Below are 22,343 nucleotides of genomic sequence, written 5' to 3'. Positions count from 1 at the left end.
TGCCGCGCGGTGTTCCGCCTTTTTCTCTAGTGGTCGCGAGCTACAAGCGCCAATTGTTCGCAGGCGCTTAGTAAAGGGCAATTCTTAATACAGGCTACACTCGAATGAGTCATTCGTGCAGTCGGAGGGGGTGGGCTTCCAACCAACCGAAACTTTGTATGTACCTATGTAAACACGCATATACAAACACACGCATGAACGTACAAATAGGGGGTTGGACCGCCTTCAGTTCCCCAAAATAAAATACTCCCGTGGCTCGAACAGCTCCAAAGTTCGCTCGCAAACGCGCAGTACGTTGCCACAAAAGGCGGTGCAATGATTTTCATGCATATGAAGTTGTCTTATCATTGTCAGAAAGCAAGAAATGTTTTAGAGAGTGTTTAAAACTTCACACACGTAAGCTGGACACTTAGCGCATGTTGGCTGCCGAAACCAGCCGATTAATGACCGTCGCCAAGAGAGCTATCGTGCCTGCAGTTATGTCAGTGACCGTTAACAGAGCGTCATTTATCACTAACCATCGTTCGAAACAGCTGCACGTTTTCGATACATGCGGTGCAGACACAGATTTAAGCGCATTTCAAATGTTCACATGCGCACATTTTAAGCAAAGCTTATTTTTACGATTCATTCATACCGCAGACTAATCAGCTATATAGTATCAGCAAATCTGCAACTAGAAAAAGATTCAAGATGCAAGAGCTTCCAGATCAAATTTATTTCATACAAGGGAATGCATGAACGGCTGCTGGCAGCAGGCCAAGTGTGCTGGTTCTTGGAACCTTGGGGGCAGAATTCAATGAAAATGGAAAGGCAACAAGCTATTAAGAGTAACAACAGGTTATTTTTATTGCACTAATCACATCAAGATGGCAAACTTGCAGAGTAATTATTCACACAGTGCAGACTGTAATCTGACAACACATTTTTGGCATCGTAATGGCACAATACAAGTGCCAGTACGATGTGTTTCGTATCACTTCACCAAGGTCCTTGACTTCACATCGTCGAATACCGTACCTGAAACCCGCAGCTGCTCCTCTCAACGCACGATCGACGGTCCGCTGATTGCAATGGCGATGGCACTGACGGAAACGACGAGTTCGCATGAGTCGGCGATGCGCCCGTAAAGTTGGCTTCGTAGCGGCGCGGATCATTTGACGTCATTTTTCGCGCTCGGCCAATAGCTGTGCGAGCGGCGCCGGAAAAGGTATGCGCAACTCTGCTCCCTGCGGGAGCATATACAGGAACACTAGTGGCGGGTTACCGACGCCAGCCGAAGGAATGCAGACACAAGTCGTCGTCAGTTTTTGGTAGCACGTGTACCGACGTAGTTCACTTTGTTGCAGCCTTTATTTTCGTTGAGACCGTAGTGCCACAGCTTGGTGCGATGCGACGTTGAACTTCTGTGATAATGCCTTCAAAAAAAGAGAGGACATGTTTTGTTCCCCTTTGTAAGGACGGTTACAAGTCGTCTATAGAAAAGGTGTCGTTGTTCCGCGCTCCATCCGACCCTGTTCGCTTGAAGGCCTGGGCAAGGAACATCAAAAGAGACGTTGGAAAACGAAAGAGTGATGTTGGAAAACGAAAGGCTGACCACCTAACAGAAATTATTGATGAGCTATTGGACGATGGCAATTTGGAGTGTGCAGAATCTGTGTTGAAAATACAAGGCAAGCAGTTTGATCATGACAACTGTGTCGAAAAGCACAGTGACAGTAGATTAGTATATTATATAGCCGGCTATGTTGTCAGAAAGTCTTTAAAAAAATTTCCATGCCCAGAGTGTGCCTCTTGCCTTTGTATTTTGCCCCTACAAGCAGATTCTGATGTAAATTCTATACTAACCAGGCAGTTTGATCATGGGGGCTTGATCTACCCTTCCAAAGCTGTTGAGGAGCTTGTTTGTAAAGTTGAGGACACATTTACTGTGTATTTCAGCAGGAATCAGCTTCATGCTGAAAGCATGGTCTGCTTTTTGCATTTCCTTCAGGGAACGAAGCTTAAAGAAGTGGGTTGCAGTGAGCATGGGCGGTGTTTGACAACAAACATAATAAAGTTCTATGCACTGACGAGGCTGCACTTCTTTGCAAAAGCAAAGCACATGGAACGGAGCACTCAAAGAGAAAAACAGAAGCTCCTGAAAATGAGGCGATGCCAGTAGAATGACAGTCGCGAAAATGCTCCCTGCTTTTGTACATACCTACCTTCGTTGTGCAATAATAAAAAAAAAAACTTGTAACATAAGTATTGAAAGCGCTCCCCATACAGCGTTCTTGCGGACCATAGTGTGCAGTTTTGTAAAGCTGCAATAAACTATATACACGAGAAAAACGGAATGCATTCCATTTTCTCTCCACGCTTGTGGGCTGGTTAGTGTCGCTTATCCCGTAGAAAAAAAAAATATACCAACCCCATTTTATTACGGCCGCTTGCGTAGCTTCCGTCACTCTGGTTAAAATGGTAGCACAACAGGGACGAAGACAAGGCACATAGAAACACATGACAAGTGCACCGTCTAGTTTCTGTGTGTCTTCATCTCTTACGCTGCCATCATAACCAGCTATGGGCGAACTAGCCCAAGACGAAGTTTTATTTCACCGCTCGTCACGATAAGCGTACTGGCCAATATTGTAAGGTTGACTAGCCCTCATAGATTATTGCGTGCCTGTTTTCTGAACTTGCAAATCGGCGGAAAGCGCCGGTCACTTGCGAGCGCCCGCTGCAAAGCGCGCCGGAGCCCGCAAGAGCAACCCGCCAGCGAGCGCTGGCGCCATCTGCCGGAGCATAGCAAAGTATTTCACGTCGGCACGCGCCTTCACGACACTAGGATAACCTTCTAGCCTCTATAGTAAAACCCTATTCTAAATAATATCTTCACTCCTGCGTGCCCCAACGCTAACACCCGCAAAGCACTTTGGGGCCCCTGTACTAAAACTCTCTATTGTTTGCGTAGCTCCTACACAAAATCCGCTATTCAAAATTTAATCGTTGAGATAGGTAATGTCGAGGACGGGCCCCAAAATAATAATTTGCTATAGCCACCTATTGTTGATAATTAGAAAGTTAATTACCATAACTTCACTAATTACGAACGTAATTGCGGAAATTACTCTGTATCTAGAGGCTGCCACTCCGTACACTCGAATGGCAAACATAACACCCCCGTCTTATATACCGTGATTTACATTGCCATGATTTATATTTTATTATTTATATACCGTGACTTATATTTCTCCTAATTTTAAAAATTTGGTGCAGCTAAATAACCTTGTATGTCTCATGAGTCCTCGTAACAGAATAGAGAGTTTTAGAATAGGGGCCCCAAAGAAAAGTGTAACCCCCATGCAAGCGATCTTGCACGCGACAAGCGACGCGATGGAGATGGCTGTCGCGTTCGCTCGATCGTCGCCTACAAGTTGTATTATAGAGGTTAGAAGGTTTTCTATGCAAGCGATGACTTCGAGCGACGTCTCCCCAGTGTTGCCGGTATGAGGGCAGCAATATAGGCGCCGAAACTAGCGTGACGCGTGCTTTATTAACTTAAGTTGATGTGTTTTACTGTAAAAAGTAGCATAAAATATTTCTGCATGTCTTGCAGTAGGCTCTTATCCTTGCACGTATAAAAATTCAATCGTTTGCTCTATAGTGAACTAGAATACTTTCTAGTGGCGCGAACGGAAGGGAAATGGGCGCTCTTGACACGCCGGACGCCACTGACAGCCGCTGGTGGCGCTGCAGGTCTCTTTCCTAGGACCGCGCGCGCGTCGGTCGAAGTCTTTGCAGCTTTGCGTTCGGTACGTTGCGCACGTTTTTCTGATTGTGGCCTTGAAATTTCACGTGTGTTTCGCGTAGCACCAACGAAGACGTCTTATATCTCTTCGAAAGCACCATGTGAAGTACGCAATGGCAAAGAGAAAGACGGACTCTCACTGTTTTGCTCCGGGATGCCGAAGCGGCTATCCGGGTGCTCCCAAAGCATCTTTGTTTGCTGCTCCGAGGGACGAGGAGCATCGAAAAAAGTGGGAGCGGAGTTTGCGAAGACAGGACAAGCCTCTCACAGAAACCGCTGCGGTATGTGAGCACCACTTTGAGCCGCATTTCATTTTGCGCGACTACGTTCATGTGATCAACGGCAGCCAAGTGCGGATTCCACGCGGTAAGCCATCGCTGGCACCTGACGCGGTGCCTACGCTCTTGCCTGGTTGCCCGGCCTATCTTTCCGTGAAGCCCGTGAGAGCAAGGACTCAGCGGAAAAGACCAGCTCCAGCAAGCGTGTCAACAAATAAGAAGAAGCGCCAGGATTCTGTCAGTAGCGCAGCGAACGACGACAATGAAATTGTGGACTCATCGGGAACTGAAGCGTTCACGACTGGTGCACTTCGTAGTTTAGAAGTTTCCCCTGAGTACTGGTGCCGATTTATGTACGATGGTGCCTCAAGTCTTGGCTTTGCGACAACAAGCATAGAAACAAGCCCTAGGCTTGAGGTTGTACATGACAAGGTTGTTTTGTTTGCTGTCACCGGAGATGAAGTGCGCGCACAAGTATTCGTTAGAGGTGCGTTATGTAGTGACACTGTCGTGTGTTGGCTGGCAGAAGCGGACAATGTGCTGCGAGAGACAGAGGGAATTTGTGTCTGCAAGGGAGCCATGCTGGACACAGACTTCAGTTAAATAACGGAGCGTTTGACAGAAAAACTACGGGCGGCAAGCATTGTGAGTGGGCGTGGCATTTTCAGCACAAAATGTCGGCTTCTTAGCCTTTTTTTTTTTAAGTACAACTGCGCTATGTGATTCTTATGGTCAAATATTTGAATTTGCAGGAACTCCTTGCGCTGAATGCAAGGGCCTTCGAAAGTTGCTCCTTACAAGAAAGTCGCAGACGGCACGCACCAGAGCCAATCTGTCAGTGAAGAGAGCGTGTGCATTGCGGCTCAAGCTGGAAAAGAAAAGAACAGCTCGTCTGAGAAAACGCACCACCTCCATGGAAGAGCGGCTTGTCGCGATGGCGGCAAAAAACAAAAAGATTGCCAAGGAAGATTTTGATGCCAGAGTCGCTAAGCTTCCTCCGAAACAGCGCGAAGCGGTACACCACGTATTTGAAGCGTCATCACGCAAGAGTCCGAAAGGCATGAAGTACTCGCCACAGTGGGTTTTGGACTGCATAGTGATGAAAATGAGGAGTGCGAACCTCTACGAGCACATGCGAAAAGAGAACATACTTGCATTACCCTCTAAAACAACTCTTCGCAAGTATCTCAGTTGCTACAAGGCAGGCTTTGGATTCAATACAAAAGTTTTTGATGTGCTGAAACAAGCTACTAGCACCATGGATGAATTCCATCTACATGGAGGTCTCATTGTGGATGAGATGAAGCTATCTGAACATCTCTCCGTAAGCTCTGCTGGCCACATAGATGGCTTTGTGGACCTTGGTCCATTTACTTCTGATGAAGACAAGCACAATGTAAGTGACCATGGCATGGTGATAATGTTTGTTCCATTCGTGGGAAATTGGACACAGGTCCTGGCAGCTTTCGCAACAAAAGGCAACATCAAAGGGACCCTGCTCACAAAGATTATGGTTGAGGCTGTCATACTGACAGAGAAAGCAGGCCTCAAGGTCGACTTCATAACGTCGGACGGTGCGACATGGAACCGGAAGATGTGGGCCTTAATGGGCATCAGAGCATCTCTGACCGGCACAAGTGTAGTGCGCCCCATCCCGTGGATTTGCAGCGACGGCTCCATTTCCTTTCCGACTTCCCTCATTTAATCAAGTGCTTGCAACGGCCTGCTTAGCCATGAGTACTTGGTGCCGGAAGGGCGGGTGAGTTTTCTACTGTATACATTACAATCCAAATACATCCCAACATAAATAATGCTCCTTTCATTTACTGATGCATATGCATATACCAACCAAGGCGGCATATTTTTTGTTCATTACAGGTCTCCTTGCAAGCTGTACGTAGAGCCGTGGCAATGGATGGGAACAACGTGACACTCCAGGCACTACATGGCATTACCACCAGCCACACTAACCCGAACAACTTCGAAAAGATGCGGGTTTCTTTAGCTTTCCAGCTATTCAGTGACAAAGTTGTCAAGGGCCTGCAGCTCTACCGGGAAAAGATTGAAGAACGGTGCGGTGATATTACAGCAACACTACATTTCTTTGAGTAAGTACTCCAATAATATAGCACTAGTAATTCATGTTAAAAATGTGATGACAACTAGATAGCTGCATCACCTTTATTGCACAGTCAAACTTGTATTTATGTCGTCTTAATTATGCAGGATCATCCGTGACCTCATCTTGATAATGACTTCCCGGTTTCCTGCCGAAGCATTGAGACTTTCATCACCATCTGCGGACAAACTGAAGAACATGCTGGTACTGCTGGACAACTGGGAACGTCACACAAAAGGACAGCGTGGCTTCCTGAGCCAGTCCACTGCAACAGGGCTCCGAGTTACTGTCTCAAGTGTATTGTCATTGCTGAAATACCTTTGTGAAGTCGTAGGTTTTAAATACCTGTTAACGAGCCGGACAAGCCAGGAGCACCTTTGAGCACCTTTTTGGTATAGTGCGGCAGTCATGTGGATGCAATGCCCATCTGACGCCACAGCAGTTTGTTGTTGCTGTAAACTGCCTATCGTTCAGTAATCTTGTTCACTCGGTTGCGAAAGGAAATTGTGAGCCTGCAATACTCAGTTCCCTCTTAGGCCCTGATGCCAGTCAGCACAGCGGTCCTTCTGGCAAGCAGCAGCTTGTTGATATGTGTCTTGATGTGGGCAATATTGATGCTGCAGATACTTTAATGCTCAGTGCAGAGTCCGACCATACATCGTGTGCTGTGGCATCAAGCGACAGCAGACTTATATTTTATATGGCTGGCTATGTAGCCAGAAAATGTATCCTCAGGACTAAATGTGAGGAATGCCTCAATCTCCTATTAATTAGCAAAGAAAAGTCGGAGGTATTAAATTTAGCTCAATTCACTCTCCTTAAGGACAACGGGGGCCTTTTGTACCCGGCAAGTGTGCTGTATCAGTTTGTGGCTGACCTTGAGAATGCCTTTACAGCATGTTTCAGCTTAAACGAGCTGCATTCAGACAGCATTTTGGATGTGCTGAGTACATTAACAGCTAAGCGAAATTACAGCCTTGGGTGCGCGGACCACTGTCAAAATGTTGCAGCAGAAATGACTGCTGTCTACGTAACCACTCGCATGCACTTTTTCACAAAGAGTGTTAATCAAAGCAATGACAAGAGGCGTCAGGCTTCAAAGCACCTGAAGTTGAGTAGATGCTCTTAGATCATGCGATCTTCAGTTTCACTCTAGAAAAAGAAATTGAAGCATTGTTAACTGATAACGTTGGGTCTTGCCTTGTTGTTCTTGCCTTTTGTGCGATGCTAATAAAATTTGCCGGCGTGAAACCTTGCCGTGTGCTTAAACACAACTTTATTGCCCTCCTCGTATTTTTTGCATGTCGTGCATGATCATCACAAATGAAAATAATGTTGGTGCGTAGCTTGTAGAAATGGTCTATAACAGATGTTCCTTGAAAAGAGAGCACTGATATGACACCACTAAAAATCCCCGGGTGGCTAGGTCCGAAAACGTACGTTTTGTTTGTGATCACTACCTGTCTTAAAAAAAAACGTAACATCTCAAAGCTGCTCTCAAGAGCAGCTTTGCAATTGCCAAGCTGCCTAACAATATGCAGGTATCCTGCTTAATGAAGGATTCGCGGATGCTGGTCTGAAAATGCCGAATTTCATACTACAATAATAGGCTTTATTTCCAAAAAAGGAGAAAAAAATGGTACTTGAACCGACGCGCGCGGCTAACGAGAGAAGCGAAAACCCGCGCGCCTGTCAGCCGGCCACTCTTAAAGGAACCGCGCGCCGCCAGTTTCTCGCTGATACTTGAGTTTGCCCTCTAAGAAAGCGGGTCCTGCACGGCTGGACAGAATGCACTGCCTGTAGCACCTGCCGTGGCCAGGATGCTTTGTAGTGTGCGATCACTCGTCCGATATCAGCCGCAGCTAACGCCAGTAAATTACAAGGGGTGAGCACTTCCGCAGCTAGTGCAGCCGTGAAGGCAAGCTCAATTTCGAATTTAACGCGTTCTAACGTAGGTGCAGCTCCAAATAAATCTCCATAAGGAAGGAATCGCCGTTTCGTACTAAACAAGCGCACAGAAACATCGGTATATGCCAGATAATAGCCGGAATGCATTGAAACCTTTGCTAGAAAAGGTTGCAGTGGCGCCACCTCGCGGCGTCAGTGCGAAACGGCGTGCCTGGGCGTCGCCGTTCGCGCCACTAGAATATATTCTAGTTCACTATAGTTTGCTCGTTCCGTGCGACAATCGGAAGTACTTGAGTTATGTACATCCAGTTCCGGCTTCGCGCTATTGGCTAGTCGCTCATAGCCCTTCCGGGCGACGAATTCTAGATTTGCAGAACCGAGCGATCTGTTCACGCGACGGCCCGATCCGTCGCTGTCGCGTACAAAATCGCGCTCATGGGGTTTTAAGGCCCCAAAAGCTTTGCGTCAGCAAACATGGCGGCACTCATCGAAGCGACGGTAGGGTGGCTAGAATGGGGAGGTGTGAAGATCGGCCTCCGGAAGCTGGCCCCAAAACGCGTTCCTGCCACGTGACGGCGCTGCCGGCCGGGGCGCCGTTAAGGGCGCCGTAGTTTCTCGGGACGTCTGCATACCTCCGCGCGGGAAAATGATTTGGTAGCGCTTAGTTTTTGCGTTTGAATGCGTTAAAATCTGACCAGACCTTTTTTTTCTACATTGTAGATGCTGAGAGAATTTAATGATGTTTCGCTGCTCTCATTCCACATGGAAACAGCGAGCATCGACTACGCAGCGGACACAGCAACGGTTTTTGCGACCACCTCTTGCCGAGATTAGCGCGCTTATGCCTTACCGAAAATATAGTTCATAGGAATTGCCGCGCAAGGCCAGCGCATTGGAATAACCTTGAATGTGTCGCCCGCACATAAGTCACATTTTTGGGATTGTAACATTACTTTAAATGGAGGAAGTTCATGCAATATATCAGCATTGTGGTCAAGAAATTCTAGAAAGTACGAAACGCTTCCGACTTAATACATGTTTATTGGAAATAACACAGTTATTGCATAACATCACATTTTTACAAAACGCAGGGTTAACCTTCTTGGCTTTGTTGTGGATGACGCACGTACTGATTTAAGCTTTTGAGGAAAAAAGTGAATACGTGCTATAAAATAAAACCTAGACACCGATCCTGTTAGACCAGCGGAATGCCTCCTGCAGCCAATCTGTGGCACATTGGCTGCTAGAAGTGAGAAATTCTTGAGAACTTTTGCGTGCAGTCGCGTAGTGCTAAATGCACGAGTGAACCTGTCCTCGAGTGTCTGAATGAGGTTGTATAGACATGCTGAGGGATACAGAAGCCCCCCCCCCCCTCCGAGACGCGGTCCCGTATTTCAGCAGCAGAAGTCGGTCGAGAATACAAAGCTTGGACCATCTGCCGAAAACCCACACTAAAACCAGCCTTTTACAGAACACGGAAAAGGTACCTATGGCTCATGATGTCGAAAGCCTTCTCCTGATCGAAGGAGCAAAGAATACCGGGAAGTTTCCTGGTATTTCCCTCCAGGAGAAGGTCCTTCACTGCTAAACCGTGAAGCTGAATAGAGCGCCCCTGGACACTACATGCCTGGTATGGACCCAAAACAGTGCTGAGCACTGGTGTGAGTCGCGCACACAGGCACTTTGCTATGAGCTTATAATCGCAGTTCAGAAGCGTGATTCGACGCCATGCTCTCAGATCGGAGCTCCTCGACTCTTCCTTACAAAGGAGAGTGATTAGCCCCTCTCGTTGAGACGCTGACAAAGTCCCTTCACCGAGTAGCCTGTTCACCAGTGATGTGAACGGCTTCACTAACAGTGTCCAAAATTTAACATAACATTCGACTGTCAGACCATCGGATCCTGGACTGAGATTACGCTTCATAGACTTGAAGGCCGAAAATAGCTCGTCCTCATCTATGGCTGAGTCGCACGCTTGTGGCGGCTCAGCTCGTGAAGCAAACGGAAAGACAGCTGGAGAGGCAACCGGAGAGGCACACAAGGTTATGTAAAACTGCCTCGCCAGTGCATGAACTCCACCTGGTGAGTCGCCTATGCTACCATCACCTGGATATATTAGGGAAAAGAGAGTTGTGTTCTTCCTTGAAAGATGCTTACGTAGGATGTTTCTGCTGCACCACACTTCCATTTCCAGGCCACAGCCTGAGCTCTGCTCAGGCTGTGGCCCTCAAGTCGTCCCAGCGTCGCTGCAGGAGAATCCGAAGTTCCTTTCAGAGTGAGGCCAGAGCCGAAGCAACACCAGGCCCGCCGGACAGTGGCCTCCAGAGCAGGAGGATAGCGTCGGAGACAATTTTAATCTCCCCACGCTCCTCGTGCGCTCGAAGCTTGCCCCAAGACCTGAAGCACTCACGCACTCTGACCTTCAAGTCATCACATTCTGTGCCACTCAGATTCGCTGTGTTGTGAAGCGATCGAAATATAGGAAACACGAGAAAAATACAGCTGCACTATACCGACCACGAGAGTTACTTTGCACTGCACCGTGGCCTACGAGACCGACAGGCTCACGGCGCCCCCGCGCTAGCCACCCTACCCGCGCCCCCGATGGAAGCGCCAAATTTTACCCCAGTGGGAGGAACGCGTAGCGGGGCCTACCTAGGCAATGGCGGTGGCGCCGCGGTCTTCACACCTCCCAATTCTAGCCACCCTAGCGACGGCTCTCACCTAGACGAGACGGTCATTAGAGGAAACGCCAGTTCACGGGATTGGCCAGTCGTTTCAGCGGGTGCGAGAGAGAAAATCTGGGGGCTTTCGCGCTTGAAATTTCTCCCTTTGCCTAGGTACTACGGAGGAGAAGCCGATTTGCTTGTTTCGTATGCGTTTGTCCCTAGGCGCGCATTTTGCCGTGTGTCGGCTGGCGATCCTTCAAATCAATGTCTCCTTTCTTGACGAAGCCGTGCGTGCCATGCGTCGTGCATAAGTGTTCCTCCTGCGTCTCCTTGGATGTTGCCGGTAGGTTTGTTGCGCTTTTTGGTAACATACGGAACGTGCGACGGGATCAGTGAACCTGTGATATCGAGGACCAATCGGATAACTTAATGCCACGGCGTAATGCCAAAGCATTACGCCGTGTCCATGATGTGTTGGTTATCGGTGCATACTGCACCCTTCAAGAGATACGCGTGAACATGCATGTCTGCATGTCGAAACACATTTAGCACCCTGTAGCTGGGAAAAGCGAAAGTCGTTATGCAATTTATGGCCGTAGACCACTCTGAAACGTGATGGCGGCCGCAGTGTTCCGCATGGTGTTATAGAAGTGGCGGGGTGCTTTTTTCGTCCCGACGATATAATGGATTTTTACCAGTTCTGCGACAGGACGGCATACGTCACCGGCAAACGGAGCCCTCACGAGAGCACCTGAGCTTATAATAACGCTCTGTCTAAATGTACATCCGATCCCGGCCACGGCGGCCGCATTTCGATGGGGGCGAAATGCGAAAACACCCGTGTGCTTAGGTTTAGGTGCATGTTAAAGAACCCCAGGTGGTCGAAATTTCCGGAGTCCTCCACTACGGCGTGCCTCATAATGAGAAAGTGGTTTTGGCACGTAAAACCCCATAATTTAATTTAAATGTACGTCCGACTTGCCTGCTTTGCTTCCGTTTCGCTAGCTCTGCGGCTCCCGCTTACCGATTTATTGCACATGGTTTTGCTGAAGAACCTTTATTTATATCGAAGGGGACCATTCAAATATTCCATTTAAAAGTCAGAGAGCAGCGTACAAAAAGCGTTGCACGAGCGAAGGTACTGCTTCAGGAGAGCATGCCTGGTCTACACTATGGCCCCTATTCCTCGCCCGGGAAGAGACGCAAAACATCTTTAATGAGACGAAAGATGGTTCATTAAACCAATAATCCGCCATCACCGACTCGGCACGAGCGCCGCATGGGCAAGAAAGTCTTTCCGACGAACACCCAGTTTAGTAGTACATTTCAACTCGACATAGGCGACAGATTTCAAGAAGCACAGGCTGGTACACTTGGCTTACTGTAGCCCAGTACTGCCCGGTACTGCCACTTTTATGAGACACCTGCTGCTATCCCTTGCCACAACTGCGCCGTCACTTCCTTAACAGCGCCAGGACTGATGCTTGGCATCAGCAGCATTCGTGACAGAAAGTGCTTGCTCTTTGGCAACTTATGACCCAATTAATTTGCTACTTTCTTCTGAAATTTGTGCTCATAAGTGCTGCTCTTGTCGTCACTGTCAAACTGATTTCCTTTGTGTGATCCCTTGTAGTTTTTCTGTACCCTTCTCCCTGCACATGCTTGATCACTTTTTGTTGCTCTTCCCTGTCTCCATTCCTCTACAGTGGCACTGTCTTTTGCTATATGTGCCTGGCTGTCTATTGCTTATGCCGCATGTTCACTGTAACGATTTCCTTCGCCAGATACGTGAATTATTAATTGCTAAAAAAACTTTTATCTGCAGGGTCTCCTGGAAATTCATCCACAGCTGGAAACCAAAATTGTGCTTCATCCCAGACCACAGCTTATCTCCACATCAAAGCCTCATATCACCATTACATCTCCAGTCTCACTCACGTTCGCTCTGAACAGAAAAAAAAAAAAGAACAGTTGCTGCACTTCACAAGGCAAGAATCCATCTCATCATTTTCTCCTGGGGGGGGGGGGGGGGGGGTATTCTGTAAGAGTACACCTAGTGGGCTGTCCATTTCGGCCACTGCTGATTGGATTCAGCTCTGTGAGAGGAGGAGACGAGCAGCCCTAGCCAATCAGTAGCGGCCGAAATGGACAGTCCACTAGGTGGGCTCTTACAGAATACTCCTCCCCACCCCCCACCCCCCTGCTCACCACATCTTGCCTGCTGCTTTCTCTTGTCATGTATGACTTTGCACATACTTTTCGTTCATGTTCTCCTTTCTGCTTTGGCACTACACCTATGCTTTTTTTTTTTTTTTTGTTCAAGCAATAGCTCTTCATTGCCATTGCTATTTTCTCGGCCTTCGCGTATTCTATTGCAGTCACTAGCATCATACTTACTAATCAGTGCGGAAGCAATGGAAGACACACGGAAGGGCACTGGACGAGTGCTGTCTAATAACTGAAATTTATTGAACACTAGCATCAAATGTCTCTTACCTTTGGTTGCTCCATATAACTTGCTAGAAATGCTATAGAAATTTTCATCATAGGGCATTCAGTCTTAGAGCATACTGAAATTATACCTATTTGCTTTGTGATGAAGTATTGCTTTAGTAAAAAACAACTAATTAACTTGGCAAGTTGTTTCCAAAGGCTACATCCTTTGCATGTCCAAATGTCCACACCTTGCAAGTTCCTAAAGAACTTCACAGCTTCAAAGGCTTTTGTTTCATAATTTTGCAGTTTAATTTAGCATTTTACCCCCGTTGTTCATCTCATTATTGTGGTTGTTGTGTGACAGTACCGAACTTAGACCTTAGCATGAAGCAATGCTTAAAAACCGTTGTGCTTTTACACGCTTTATCAAATCACTGCTTTGTTTTAATGTTACTGGTGCTGTGGCTTTGGTGTTGGCTGCTAAGCCCAAGGCCGTGCGATCAAATCCAAGCCCCTGCGGCCACATTTCGATCGGGGCAAAATGCAAAAGATGCTGTGCGCCTTGCATTGGGTGCATGTTAAACCCAGGTAGTCAGAATTAATCCAGAGTTTCTCATTATTGCATCCCTCATCATCATTTAGTGATTTTGGCATGTAAGACCACTGAACTTAATTTTTAAGTATTGTCTTTGCCCAGTACAAATCTGGATTTTGGATGTCACTGCAAATGTAACCAATACAAAAATTTAAATACTTTGTCATCTAAAGAAAAATGGGACACTATAAAATGCAGTAATCACCATTATGTGCCTTGCAGCCAGAACAATATCAGCACGCTAGGAAGCACCATCGCCATTGCCTGTTGCTTGAAGACTCCATTACACCTCGCCACAGTCAAACAGAACAGCTTTCACCTCCAACTTTTGTCCACTCTCCTTTGCCTGTTGTCTAATCATCTCGCCAAATTCTATGGTTGCTATCCTGTTCTCCAGCTGTGAATCGTGGTTGAACCACTTCAAACGTCTGTCGACTTGTTTATCTGACACAGTGAAGTAAAAGTGTACTTACTCACTGTGAAGTAAAAATGCACTGCAGTGATGTTGCAGTGATACTCTTGCCAGAATAACCTACTTTTCATGAAACCAGAGTAGTAGTCAGAAGACTGGCATTTATGCCAGCTGCATTGCCAAGCTCCTGCACAAGAGCAGAGCTTAGCATCTGAGCATTCGCATCATTCTGAGTATTCTTGCATATCATTTTCGCTCGTTAAACCTTGCTACAAGACATTAATTTTCAGCAGCCAAGCCTGACAGCTTTGGTCAATCTTTCGTGCTCTGAGCTGGTTTGATGCAATACTTTTAACGGAATTTCTTTATTGCTGTTTATTATGTGGTCAGTGACAGGATTTTTTTTTATGCAAGAATGTTAAATGGTTCCTTCAGTGAAAAAGCCGGCACCACCTGTAGCAGCAAAACGGTGCCAAATTTCCCGTTGACTGTGACGCCATGTGAGCACACGAGGCGCGCTCATGACACTAGCTTGCATTTGCTGGCTCGTGTCTCTCAGCAGAGGAAAGGGAGTGAAGGGGAACATCTGCTGCTGCGCTACTTCGCGAGGGGAGAGTGCATTGCTACGACAAAACATCACCTTCCCTCTCGCAAGCCTGTGTTACCACCTGTTCCTTGTCTACTCAAGCTCTTGTGTGTGTTCTAACTGCGCCTCGGTGAGGCTAAGCTAAATCAATATGTGCCAAGCGTCTTAACGTGCCCGCTTGCCCGCGAGGAGTTCATAACTCGGACTGCTCAGTGGCGTTCAGTTGGACATTAAAGTATTCACAACTCATAAGAAGTGCTTAGGTATCCTCGGATTTTCTTCGTACTTAATGCACAAACTTCGAAGTCATTTTTCCTGGCGAAATGAGTTAAATATCATCGTCCTTTGTCTGCTGTCCGGCCTTTGTGTGAGCCTTATACATCTTCGCAGCCACTCCTATCATGCACAGTAATTTTTGTACTTGTGCTTGTATCTTTAATGGCATATGATTAATTAATGCATTTTATTTGCATGATCCAACTAAACATGATCTCAAAAAGCTTCACTTGACTGCTCACTTGTCCCTGTGGCTACATTGTGTGGATGTACTATCAGCGTCAAATGAAACGCAAACAGCAGAGTGCATGCCTGTAGCATCACTGAATGTATAGTGCACACACTTGGCCAATCATCACCCTCACAGGCGTGCACATCTGGTTTCACAACACTGTGCAATGATGCCCTATACTGAGATATTTTTCTTTCTGTCTTGCTTCTTGCTTTCTTAGATTTTTGGTTTTTTTTTTTTTTGCTTTGAAATAAAAGGAAAGCATAACAGAAAGAAAATTTGACTGCATTCAATGTGTTATAAAACGTTCACTTCAATATTTTTTTCTCACACTTCAATCAAAAGCAGTGTGGCAACACTGAGTCTTGATGAAATGAATTGGCACCCTCGGAAACTGTTCCCACTGGTAATCGAAGCTGATCTTGAAGGCCATGCTTTTGTCTATTGGAAAAACTGGAACTGATTTCAGGAGCTGGGAAATACGTTATGGCCCTCATTCATTGTTTTGCTTTTGCATCTTGGCAGTTTGCTGCTGCTATTTATAGCACAAGTGAAGGAATTGTAGCACAAGTAACACTGACACCTGTGCTGCCCTTTTTGGTGCCAGAGTGTGTGAAGGAAGGCTGCTATCTGGTCTTGAAATCCATCGAAGCAGCCTTATTCCCAGACATCACACAGCCTTGCCAAAATGGCGGTTGGCACGAAGGGTCTAGAGGCAGCGACTTGAAATAGAATTTTCGACTTACCATACCAGAAATGGTTTTATTTCCAACAAACTTTGTTGGGTGTCCTCCAGGCGAAAAGCTGCAACATACAGCTTTAATGTGCCTGAAGGCCCTCGCATGGCAGCAGTAAGTCTCCTATCGGCAAACGTATAACATACGAAACACTAATCTATTAGGATATACATTTACAATGTAGCAAAAGAAATGTGTGAAATCTAAAGAAACATTCATCTTTTCAGATAATTATATAGTATTTGTAAAAAAAATTCTTCTTAATGCACAACAAAGCTAAGATGCATATTATATGTATTATACATCCCAAAGGATCACATTTCAAAAATAAGCACTACAGTCATGTCTAGCATGTACACTCGCCCACAAAATGTTACAGGGTGCGCAAGCGTGTGGCAAAACGACCCTTCTTCCCTTCTAGCTGTGCACCCATGGTATCGAGTTTCCACGCATGCGCGTCCCTCTGAGACTGCGAGCGTGCATGTTTCTGCACTTCCTCCTTGTGCGCCGGCAATATCCGAATGTAGCCGTGAGGTGCCCCTCTTGCGATGGGCGCGAAACTATGTGAAGCCTGAGCTTGCGCGTGCCGCTGCGGCTGCTTTTTGTCGAGTCACGAGCGCCGACGCATACGGCCCAGTGGCGAACCCAGCAAGTAATTTTCTTTTAATGAGCTGCACCATTTTGTGTCCAATCTTTGTTGTTTCTTTTTATGAATGGGGCATTCTCCCACAGAAGAGCATGTCAGAAAATGCCCCCTATAGAAGGAGACAGTGTCAACTCCCATTGAAGACCAGCAGTTAGGACACATGGACCTGTGACAGAAAAGCTGCCGGATGGATCTGGGACAGCGACGCTGGCCTGTACTTTCCTATCGTCTCCATTATCCATGGCAACCTGGTATGAAGAGCATGCGTTGGCCATTTATGCTTGAACTACTTTTTCCTGGAAACAGTTAACAAAATGTTTTGCATGGAACAAAGAAGGTATGTTCACCTTCGCAAGTAGTGGCTCATAGGGAAGGCTGGCACATTGGCTGGAGGGATCAAGGTTGGACATGTTGATCTCGACTGCACTTTTAACTCGAAGTCTGTGGCAGCCTGAAAGCAAGAGTGCTTATGCTAATTTTCTGTTTGCCCTACGACATAGAATACACTGCCTACTTAAAGTACTCGGTAAAGCTGTTGAACAAGTTCAACTTAGGAGGAATTGTAGAAGCCTGGTAACCTGGGAAAGTTGGTATGATTTCACTGAGAGGGAAAATTAATTTGCACCCATTCAAATCTGAACTACTGGAGGCACCAGTACCTAAGCCAGAGAACCAGGGGTAGAGAGGCTGGCCAAGACTGCTTTCATCAAAACTCGTAGTAACATGATGGGAAGACGTCTGCCAGCCAATAACCGCTTCAACTAAAACTGTGCAGCATAATGTGGACAAAGCAAGACATAAAAGCTATAGAGACAAGCCCACGATAAGTATCCTCATCCCTGTAATGTTGTTTTCCTTTTTCGACGATGCATGGCACAGTTTTACTTCAAGCTCATGTTTACAAAATGGCCTCATACTATGTTTTATTGTGGAGTAACTGTTTATTCCATGACATAGTCAGCGAGATCATTACAACAGTCAAGTGAAACGTTTACCTCTGCAAGCAGCAACAAGCTTTCAGCACAAGCTTGCATGGGCTGTGAATATGCACAGAGTAAGTGTACGACACGGCTTGTTGTGTCAGGTGCACTGTCCCATTGGCCAACTGTATGAGGAAGCTGGGAGATTCCAAGCTTGAGAGTATTAGTTATAGTAATGGAAATAATGTCGTATAGCAATAATTCATTACAATTAAACCTTGTTATATGAAACAATTATAAATAGAATTACTGCTTAAATAACAGGTGGTGAATCACCAAGAGAATTACTTGTATATGAAACTTCATACATCAAACTTGCTCAGACATTAAATGGATATATTGAACTCCGTAGCATTGGACATTGGGACACATATTAAAGGCTTCACTGCAGTACATCGGCAGATCCTGGTGGCGCAAATAGGACCTACAAATTCTGCATGGGCTAAAGGGTAGAAAGCGCTGCTCTGAATGTATCTATGTAGTCAAACGCCTTTTTAACAAAGTGCTCGCACCTTCAAAATCCTTTGCTATGCAGGTCACTTTGTTTTAAAGGTTGCGCAGCTCACTGCTCACAATAGCTAAGCACTTTCAACAAAAGAAAATCTTTAACAAGAATTCAAGAGAGACTTAATGAAATAGACCGCTAATTTTTCTCTGCAAAATATCCCTGACAGCACGTTCTACTGTAGCCACCCTATGCTCCATTGAGGTTCCCAGCTTGCTCTCCAACCAAATGCAGGAACCATGCAAAGCAAAGCCCCCGATTGTCTAGTGCCCCTAAGCCTCCCTTGCTGCAGAATTTTTGGTCGCCTTCGTTGACATTCGCGGCCTATCCATGCATTCGTCAGCCGTTGAGCCGTCACAACAAGTAGCATACGAGGCGAGTGAATCCTGGAGCAGGGCAACAGAACTAGTAATATCAGCATGCTCTTCAAATACACTGCTGTTAGCGCTAGCGCACAGCTTACCCTGGTGACATCTTCGCGGGGCAGTGGCGGCACTGGTGCGGCATTCGTTTTATAAACGTAAATCAGCCGCCAGGGACGCATAAGTTTCTTTGTTTTACAGGCAAATTAATTGTGGTCTTCATTGTAGAGCTGTTCAACTGTAATCTAGTGCTTATGCTGATGCTACTTGCTGCATGCAGCGGTTCGTTTTCCTCACGTGATAGTGTGCGATGCTGTTGTATCTCAGCTTTCGGACTTTAAAACCAGCAAGCATCTAAAATGTGCTGCATAATAGACAGTTTTAGTTTAGCGTACGCTATAAAATAGTGGGTCATCACTGCGCATGCGCAGAACGCTAAACGACCCATTGCGTATAGCGTACGCGCACTATTTCTCAGATTTAGCATTAGTGTCTTTGCGTGGTTTGTGGAATTTGCGTGAAACATGGCGGCGGCCCCGGCTGCCAGCTTCGAATTGAATTTGGCGTTGCTTTTGTAAAATGGACTTCGTTCTTTGCAACTGACTGTGTAAATGGCTTTCGCTTAGTCTCGGGCTGCTTCGACGACAGAATATTATGGATAACCTTGTGGTGTTTTCGAGATCGCTTCTCGTTTCGAGTGAGTTGAAACCTAACGAAAGAAACATCCGACATGTTAGCACCACCTATAGCTACAGTCGGGAGATAGCCGCAATGACGGCACATGGCCTTTAAGATCTGAACATCTCACAGGCCAACTCAACCTAAAGAAATGTGTGCTGCTTAGCATACGCTATATATACTTTAGCGTATAGCATACACTATAGTTGCGTACGCTAAATTAAAACTGTAATGTCAGACCCATAAGTTAGCTTCATCCCAATACAGTGGTGTTATGCATTCAACCATGCACTTAGCATTGTGATGAAGTATACCAACAGTGGGAAGGGGTCACAAACACTGGACATAGCAAGGTTACGCGGTCAAGCATACCATAGCGCTGAAACATACTGAAAGTGGAAAAAGATAAATTTACATGCAGAGTATCCTGTGGGAGTTATCTAAATGATGCATAAGCATTTGCGACTGATCACCTACTGTTTTGTCGTCATATGCTGCTGCGTTTCATATAATTGCGAGAAACGCCACGAAAAAAATCATGAAATGGAGAAGCGCATTTGCAACACCAAAATGTTAAACTGAGACCAGCATGAGTATGAAGCAGAGGCCAGTAGTAGCACTGTTCACTCCTTTTATATTATGGTGCATTTGGATGATGTTGCTGCTTCATGGAAGATGAGCATTGGCCAATGCATGCTGTTCTACGTGACGTAATTGAACTGTCACGTTAGGTAGACGTCATACGTAGATGTGGTCAATGATGCTGCCTCCTCTCGATGCAAACCATTATCAACTGTACATCAGCGGCCGCTGCTTATGGCACGGCTGCGCAGGCCCGATCTTACAATTCGCTCGCTCATGCGGGCCTTATCTTGAAACCAATCATCTTACGTGATGGACGGGTTTCCTCATTGGGTAAGCATAGAAACCTTTACGCATTTTGTTTTAAAGTGAAGCTTTCTTTGTCTCTTCCTCTGACTTTCCCACTCCAGCTGCTGCTGTGGACTGCTGCTGATGTCACACACACCACATCGGGGGGGGGGGGGGGGGTTCAGAGTGTGTATATACATGACAGGCACAAGTAAGAGAGGAAAGGAGATGGGAGAAGCTTGTTTTCACCCCACCGCATCGAATGTGCACAATGTCCTCTGGAGCTCCCTGGCCGTTGTCACATTAGCCACCTGACAGCTGCAATTATCCGTGACTCCCCTCAGAAGCACTGAAGAAACTGCAGCGCTTATGTGCGAGGCGAGAGGGGACACAGATAGAACTGTAGAGAGAAGAAGAGGGAGGAGAAGAGGCAGTTCGCATATAAGATGGGGGAAGTGACATGAGAAGGCAAGGAAACTCCACTAACATACAACAGCGGTTGCGGTGTGCTTATGTTCAAGGCACAATACAATACGTTGCTGCTATTTCTGAAAAAATAAACGCAATGAAAATATGTCAAGCGGGCAACTCGCACGGCGTGCAGAAGCAGAGCCGCATTAATTAAAGCACACTGCAGCGTCCAGGAAACACTACAGAAGTGGTTGACCGTCAAATCAACACTTCTGTGCCCGCTGCATTAGCTCTGCTGCTATGGCATTGCGAGAGGTCATGGATTTGATCCCAATCGCGGGAGCCACATTTCGACGGGGGCGAAATAGAAAACCCATGTGCACTTAGATTTTAGGACACATTAAAGAACATCACGGTGTCAAAATTAATCTGGCGTCTGCCACTATGCCGTGCTTCATAATCTGAGTGTCGTTTTGGCACGTACAGCCCCATAATCCAATTCAAGTTTAAAACTTCTGCCATAACGCGATGTGCCATATGAGGAAATGACAACACTTAACCCTCTCGGGTTATAAGATATGGCCCACAACAATGCCTCATGCAAACACCTCTCCCTGTGTGTTCTGCCTATTACACAGACAAACAGCAGTGGTGCCCACAAGGTAACGTTTAACATCAATTCGCCAATCTCGTGTTAGCCTAAACGTTGAAGAAATTAAGCTTTAGCCGTCAACACTGCTAATTATCGTCAATCAGAGCATCCAGCATGGAAAGCTTCACTTACATCAATTCCCACAGACTGTGGGATCTGCATAATTTTTCCCTTATTCCTCATTTTTGTGTGCATAGCATGAACAGGAAGATGTTCCAATGAGCTCAGTATTGAAAATATAGTATTATATGTGCAATCTCCGATTACGGTAAAAGCACCGAAACCCTTAAGAAGTGTACAGGCAGGGATTTAGAGCTATTTCCGGCAGGGTTGTGGTGATTTGGGCCCTTGCTTCGCCCATCTTGCAAGCTCCATATACGAGACTGCAACACAGCCTTGCACATGTTCCCGACTATACATGCGCACATGTGCCGTCATCTGTCACAGTATGAGCACCGAGACATCTAATAACTCACATGACACCCATTCAAAGCTGGTTCTGACGTTGCTGCAGTGATGGACCGCAATACATTACAGAAGCTCCAGTGCATAACACAACTGCATTGCGGTGAAGCTTAGTCTAGGGCATTGGCATTGAAACTTGTTTAAGAAATCACATTTCCTCAAGCCACAACCAGCATGCGTATTCGTGCTCTTAAACTGCACAAGGGCCATCCATATGCCGACGTGTCGGAATGTTAAGTCAGGTGTAGTTCTGACCAGAATGCACATATTGTTTGGCATGTCTAGAAAGTCTTCCTAAAGTCACCTCTGCCGCATTACAGTTGAGTTAAGCAGGGAAGCTTATGCAATGTATTGCACTGAAGCATATTAAAAGTGAAAAATTGCAATTTCATTGCTGTGGTGATTTAAGCCCCTTGTTTGGGGGGCCATGACCATGCCCCTCTGGAGGGCACAAAGGGGCGAGGAATCATGGTTGGAGAGCATGACACAAACCCTGGCGATGGAGAAACAGCTTTGATGACCTGCTCTACCGAAACTGCACTGCTTGTTCAGCAGTTGTTAATCAAGAAGCTAGAAAAATGAAACCTAGTAGTCTGGATATTTATTGACTACAGCAAGGCTTTTGACAGTCTGCAACACAAGATTCTAATAACAGAGTTGACTGCAAACGGTGTACATGGAATGACATATTTTGTTGTGTTCGTATCTGCTTGATTGCAGGCAATGCGTTGTC

At 46.2% G+C, this 22,343-nt stretch overlaps 2 protein-coding genes and 1 long non-coding RNA gene across 6 annotated transcripts in view; 1 reads left to right on the top strand and 2 right to left on the bottom strand.

Moving 5' to 3' along the window:
- Positions 1 to 10,926: 10,926 nt before the first annotated feature.
- Positions 10,927 to 22,343, top strand: part of LOC142566001 (uncharacterized) — a 31,762-nt gene continuing 20,345 nt past the window's right edge. Inside the window, exon 1 of one of the 3 annotated variants that reach the window (XM_075676677.1) lies at positions 10,927 to 11,110. In XM_075676677.1, coding sequence (XP_075532792.1) covers positions 11,032 to 11,110 — 79 coding nt within the window. In that variant the 5' untranslated portion in view covers positions 10,927 to 11,031. Of the gene's footprint in view, positions 11,111 to 16,805; positions 16,939 to 22,343 lie in introns of those variants that run through there. The other 2 variants (XM_075676675.1, XM_075676676.1) reach the window with 2 other exon arrangements.
- On the bottom strand, positions 15,830 to 17,122 carry LOC142566003 (uncharacterized). Its single transcript, XR_012824952.1, has 2 exons — positions 17,035 to 17,122; positions 15,830 to 16,935 (listed from the first exon to the last, which is right to left on the bottom strand). It is a non-coding gene; the product is annotated as an uncharacterized LOC142566003 (long non-coding RNA).
- Positions 19,635 to 22,343, bottom strand: part of LOC142566002 (uncharacterized) — a 191,935-nt gene continuing 189,226 nt past the window's right edge. For both annotated transcript variants that reach the window (XM_075676682.1, XM_075676680.1), the window contains one exon: positions 19,635 to 20,482. In XM_075676682.1, the coding sequence (XP_075532797.1) occupies positions 20,328 to 20,482 (155 nt within the window). In that variant the 3' untranslated portion in view covers positions 19,635 to 20,327. The remainder of the gene's footprint in view (positions 20,483 to 22,343) is intronic.

Source organism: Dermacentor variabilis, unplaced genomic scaffold, assembly GCF_050947875.1.
Source record: "Dermacentor variabilis isolate Ectoservices unplaced genomic scaffold, ASM5094787v1 scaffold_12, whole genome shotgun sequence".
NCBI lineage: Eukaryota > Metazoa > Arthropoda > Arachnida > Ixodida > Ixodidae > Dermacentor > Dermacentor variabilis.
The sequence above is the reverse complement of the archived record's forward strand: the minus strand, read 5'-3'. Positions and strand labels throughout refer to the sequence as shown.